This window comes from Pavona decussata, unplaced genomic scaffold, assembly GCF_977016875.1.
Source record: "Pavona decussata unplaced genomic scaffold, jaPavDecu1.1 SCAFFOLD_129, whole genome shotgun sequence".
NCBI lineage: Eukaryota > Metazoa > Cnidaria > Anthozoa > Scleractinia > Agariciidae > Pavona > Pavona decussata.
The window spans coordinates 901884-907697 of NW_028145543.1; the positions used below are offsets into that span (position 1 = coordinate 901884).

The 5814-nt window shown below is 39.9% G+C and overlaps 1 protein-coding gene across 1 annotated transcript; it reads right to left on the reverse strand.

Annotated features, from left to right (window-relative positions):
• Positions 1-651: 651 nt before the first annotated feature.
• Positions 652-1246, reverse strand: LOC146468804 (uncharacterized). The gene has a single exon (XM_085124168.1). The coding sequence runs from the start codon at positions 1229-1231 to the stop codon at positions 695-697; it is 537 nt and encodes a 178-aa protein (XP_084980294.1). The 5' UTR covers positions 1232-1246; the 3' UTR covers positions 652-694.
• Positions 1247-5814: the final 4568 nt, after the last annotated feature.

Consider the following 5814-nt stretch of genomic DNA (forward strand, 5'->3'; position numbering starts at 1 on the left):
TGTTATTTTTTTGTAACATTTCGCACACACACTAAGGAAAAGCCAAAATGAATGACTTTTCAAGTACTGGGCGTTCTCAAAGTTACGACTTATTAGAATTTCCTGAGAGAGTGGAATTAAATTAAAATTGGATACCTTGTGGCGTAAACTTCAACTTACTCACGCACCCAAACAGTTAATTTTGAACTGATTATGCCTCTAACATTAATTCGTATTAATTTGAAGGAAGTCAAGTGTCAACAATACAAAGCTATTTTACTTCCTTTTGACAAGTCTTTTGTGTTGTTTCAAATGCAAATTACGCTTACTCGATAGCAGTATTAGTGAATGAAGTGTGTTAATACTGTACAACTATACCACAAAACAATGCCTTGAAAAACGGATTTCTTTCGACTGGAAGACCAGAAAAATCCGATAAAACGATGCCCTGACTTAATATTTGGATTTCTTAAAAGCCTTTCGGCATAAAATAAGCATGTCTTAGCAGATGGACAAGGATTTCACTCACCTCATGCTTTGCTGATTTGTCCGCCATTTTGGGTTGGAACTCAGCAGGTCCAATCTTTATGAAAAACCGCTGATCCGACCTGTTGACTCATGACTCATGACTCATTGACTCATTTGACTCATAAAACATCCGTTCTCTCAGGGCATTGCTTTTTCACATAAAGAAGAAATTTGTGGTTTTCTTTCGTTAAACCTTCATTAATGAATATCTTTTTAGGGCCAAGCTTTCTTCTTCCCTAAAAAATTTCATCTTGATGCTGTATCCAGAAAGTTTGACGGTCCTCGCGCGGGGCGGTGGTAAGGTTTGGCCATCTTGGGATTCTTTAGGTTTACCCATGCAGTGTGCGCGGTCCAGTTCATCTCTTGCATCATTTATTTCTAAGTCATTCGGGCATACTTTCAGCACTACATCGTAACAATCCTCTCCTTCAGTTTCAGCTAGTCCAAAGATACGGATATTGCTTCTTCTAGAATACTGTTGGTTGTCGGGTTTAGCACTAGCTTCAGTGAGTTTAGACTTCAACATCCTTACTTCGCATTGTAGCAACGCAATCTCCTTGTTGAGAGGCTTAATTGTTTCTTCAACTGCAGCATTAAATGCTTTTAGAATGGCCTCTTGAAATAAAGTAGACGTTTTTATGTAATCGTTAATTTGCTTAGCAAAAGAGAGGACTGAATCTTCTGCCAAATTGCTGGAACGAGTCTTCACCTTCGAAGCCGCCATCGCGACACAACGCTGAGTAAAAAAGCAGCAGCCACAAATAAATAACGACTTAATGACTTTTAGAAGTCAAAATGCTTGAATTTGAGAAGGAGGTCACCGAGAGGACAGAGTAAGTCAAAACTTAAAACATTTGTCAGAAATACACAGAGGGAAAGAAACGTGTCCGACCTCCATGGCTGGCCGCTGACCCTTCCTTCTGGGCATTCGAGGGGGCAGAATTTTGCCCATCGACCGGCCAATTGATTGATGTGAGAGATTTGCTAGCCATGTCACAGAGCACTGGAAGACTTTGTTTTGTTAAACGAAGTGATGAAGCTATTTGAAGTTTCTTGTGGCTTCCGGCTGGTTGTTAGAATGCGTCTTCTTTTTTTTTTTTTTGTGCATGTGTGTATGTGTGTGTTTTTTCAGTGTAGCATGATATGAGAGACAGGGTATTAATTTCACTGATTTCAAGTTGTTTTTCCCTGGGAACGGCTCTTTCATCTCACTTGAACGGCTCAATATAAACTCGAAAATTTCACCTGAAACGAATTATTTGATGACTTAATGCTAATATGGGGAGCTCTCAAGTTTAAGGCTAGTTATTTACGTGTATTAAAGCATGAAATGAAACCAGAGACCTTGGCTTTTATCTAAAAGCTTCCGTGAACTGTATCACGTGCAAAGTAACAGGAGGAACATGAAGTGCTGAAATGGCGAATTGTGTCAAAGTGCATTCCACACATCTCGACCTAGCACACTCGCTTTTCACGGGCCAAACTAAATATTTGAACATGATAAATAAGAAAAATTACCCGTTCAAAAAAGTTATTTCATTACCAGTGTATTCGTATACCCCCGATGATATGGTCATCTGAAATATGGCTAAAATCACTCTATCTTAGAAATAGCAAACATTGTATTCTTTACGTTGCTAACTTCAAATGAAAAAATGTTCAGGTCGAGATAAAATATAGTTTGGAAGCAAGCAAAAGGGATGTAATAACGATTGTGAAAGTGTCAACTCGAGAAAACGTTGCCTTGTCTTGAACGAGAGTTTTGAAAATGTACTAATTTGCATAATTTCAATCGGGCACGTTGAGGCCGATTTCGAACTTTCCTAATTTTTGCCGAAAAAAAAATTCGCTGGAACTTTTGAATATTATTTTCGAGAATAGTTCACTAAAAGGGTCTTTTGGGGCAAATAAAAAAAAATTCGAATTTTCGCTTCTGTCGCCGGATTCTCGAAAGTTACTGACAACGGCTCTTAAGTGTCCATATGGTCTTTAGGTCAACGTACATCCAATGGAGGGAACATCCAAAGGAGGGAGCAGAGCGAAGGAAAATTGAAGACGAAAGTAGCAAAAGGCTTTTCTGTTTTCACAACTACATATTCCCAGGGCTGTTCTATTTTTATCCCCAAACAGGTGTTCGCTACATGGCTATATATGGGCATTAACAAAAATTACATAACAGGAACGCGTGTGACTTAAATAAAACAACTGTTTATAAATGGAGGTGTGAACCTCGTCAAATCCCCCTCTTGAAGAAAAAGAAAGTTTTGGGAAACACAACTTTCTTTTAGTGTCCAGATAAAACAATTAAGTGGCTTAACTTATACATCACACTCTGGAAAGACAGTAAGCAATAACATTGTCCTTTCCCTTGATGTGTCTAATGTCTAAGTCATGCTCCTGTAACATCAAAATCCACCTAAGTAATCTCTGATTCTTGTTCTTTAGCTTGTGAAGAAAGACAAGAGGATTGCGATTAGTAAGGACAATGACTGGTTGTTCAGAAGAACTTAATTAAACCTCAAAATGTTGCAAAGCTAACATTAAAGCTAAACATTCTTTTTCAACTGTAGAGTAATTTTTTTGACATTTGCTAAACTTCTTAGAAAAATAACTGATAGGATGATCCATGCCGTCGTTGTCTTCTTGCAACAGTACGGCACCAGCTGCAAAATCGCTTGCGTCAACTGCTAGTTTGAACTGCGAATCAAAGTTCAGTGCAGACAACACTGAGGCATTCTTTAAGATAGCCTTCAACTCTTCAAATGCCCTTTCACACTTATCATTCCATGAAAACTTGACCTTTCTACTAAGTAAGTCTGTCAGTGGTTCAGCAACTGCAGGGAAGTTAGGACAAAACTTGCGGTAATAGCCAGCCATACCAAGAAAATGCATTAGTTGCTTCTTGGTTTTTGGTCTAGGAAAACCAGAAATAACACTGATCTTAACATCAACAGGCTTGACTTGGCCTTGTCCAACAACATGACCTAAGTAACTTACGTATGCACATCCAAACTCGCTTTTTGCAAGGTTAATAGTGAGCATAGCCTCACTTAGTCTCTCGAAGACACTGCGTATGATTCTCAAATGATCCTCCCACGTGTCGCTAAAAATGATGACATCATCAATGTATGCTTCACAACCATCAAGACCAGCAATGACACTGTTTATAAGGCGCTGAAAGGTGGCTGGAGAATTCTTCATTCCAAATGGGGTAACTTTGTACTGGAGCAGACCATCAGGAGTAACAAAGGCTGATATCTCTTTAGCACGGTCAGTAAGAGGAACTTGCCAAAATCCTTTTAGTAAGTCAAACTTGGTCACATACTTGGCATTTCCAATTCTATCAATACAGTCATCCACTCGAGGAACTGGAGAAGAGTCTGACTTTGTCACACTGTTCACTTTTCTGTAATCAGTACAGAATCTGTAGGTTCCATCAGGTTTTGGAACAAGGAGACAAGGAGAACTCCAATTGCTCTTGCTGGGTTCAATGAAGTCATTCTCTAACAGGTACTGGATTTCTTCATGTAGATACTTTTGTTTTGTGGGATTCAGCCTATAAGGGTGTTGTTTCACTGGAGTGGCATCGCCAACATCAACATCATGGTATATCGCATCAGTTCTGTTTGGAATGTCTGGAAACAAATGCTCAAATTCATTCAGTAAATGCTCCAAATCCTGACCTTGGGACTGTGAAAGATGGGAAAACTTTGAATTCAGGTCTTGAGGTACATCAAAATTCTTGAGTCTAGCTGTACCAGGCAGATCAGCATTTTCCTTAAAGTTATCTACAGTCTCATCAGTTTCTAGCATAGCTACGTTTGCACTAACAGGATGTACAGTTGTTCTGTTGCTTCTCTCTACATACTCCTTCAACATATTTATGTGGCACAGTTGTCTTTGTTTCCGCCTGTCAGGGATTATCAATACATAATTAAGATCACTTAATTTCTTTTCAACAACATAGGGACCAAAAAATCTAACTTGAAGTGGACTTCCAGGGACTGGAAGTAAAGCAAGAACCTTCTGGCCTGGCTCAAATTTACGTTCCACCGAGTCTAGATCATACCTAGCCTTCATAGATTTCTGAGCTGAAACTAGATTTGCTCTAGCTAATTCACATGCCCTTGTGAGCCTAGTACGGAAATCTGAAACATACTGTAAAAGGTTTAAAGAATCTGCGTTATCAGAAAGGAACTTTTCCTTAAGAAGCTTAAGAGGCCCTCTCACAGGGGGTCCAAAAACGAGCTCAAACGGACTAAAGCCTAAAGACTCCTGAACAGACTCTCTTGCTGCTAATAAGAGTAAGTGAATGCCCTCATCCCAGTCCTTTTCAGTGTCAAAACAGTAAGTGCGAATCATATTCTTGTACGTCTGGTGGAACCTTTCAAGTGAGCCCTGACTCTCAGGATGGTAGGCAGAGGAGCTGTACTGCTTAATCCCCAGTTCATGTATCACCTGCTGGAAAATACCGGACATGAAGTTTGAACCCTGGTCAGACTGGATGGACTTTGGAAGGCCAAATACTGAGAAAAATTTGGTCAAAGCTTTCACAATGGTTTTTGCCTTTATATCCCTCAGGGGTATGGCTTCAGGAAATCTGGTGGATGCACACATGATGGTTAACAGATGCTGGTTGCCAGATCTTGTCTTGGGTAGAGGACCAACGCAATCAATAATTATCCTGCTGAACGGTTCTTCAAAGGCTGGGATTGACTGCAGTGGGGGTTTTGGTATTGCTTTGTTAGGTTTTCCAACAACTTGGCAGGTATGACAAGACTTACAAAATTCAGCTACATCCTTCTTCAGGTTAGGCCAATAAAAATGATTCAATATTTTCTGATAGGTCTTGTTCACCCCAAGATGTCCAGCAAGCGGTGTTTTGTGGGCTGTGCTGAGTATCTCTGCTCGGTAAGCTTTGGGTATCACAACCTGATACTTGACAGGCCACTCATCTTCAGCAGGAACATCAGGTGGTCTCCACTTTCGCATAAACACATCATTTTCAACAAAGTAACAATCAGGATTTTTAGAAATTTCACTTTCATCAACAGCCTTTTGAAACAGGCAGGATATTTCTGGGTCTTTATGTTGTTCTTTAATAAGACTTTCTTTAGATAAACTTCCCTCAGAGGGTTTGAATCCCTCATCGACTTTAAAAGCTTGGCTGAGGAATGTTTCAGACAAGTCAACCTCAGAGCTAGTATTCTCTTCAAGAGCCTTTTTCCTACTCATGGCTCGAGTAACAGCACATGACGGGTATAATCCCGGATGCTCACTTTCTACAGGAACCTGATCAAAACAAGG

Excerpts from the sequence above, each read along its gene's own strand:
- LOC146468804 (XM_085124168.1), bottom strand. The coding sequence starts at position 1,231 with ATGGCGGCTTCGAAGGTGAAGACTCGTTCCAGCAATTTGGCAGAAGAT.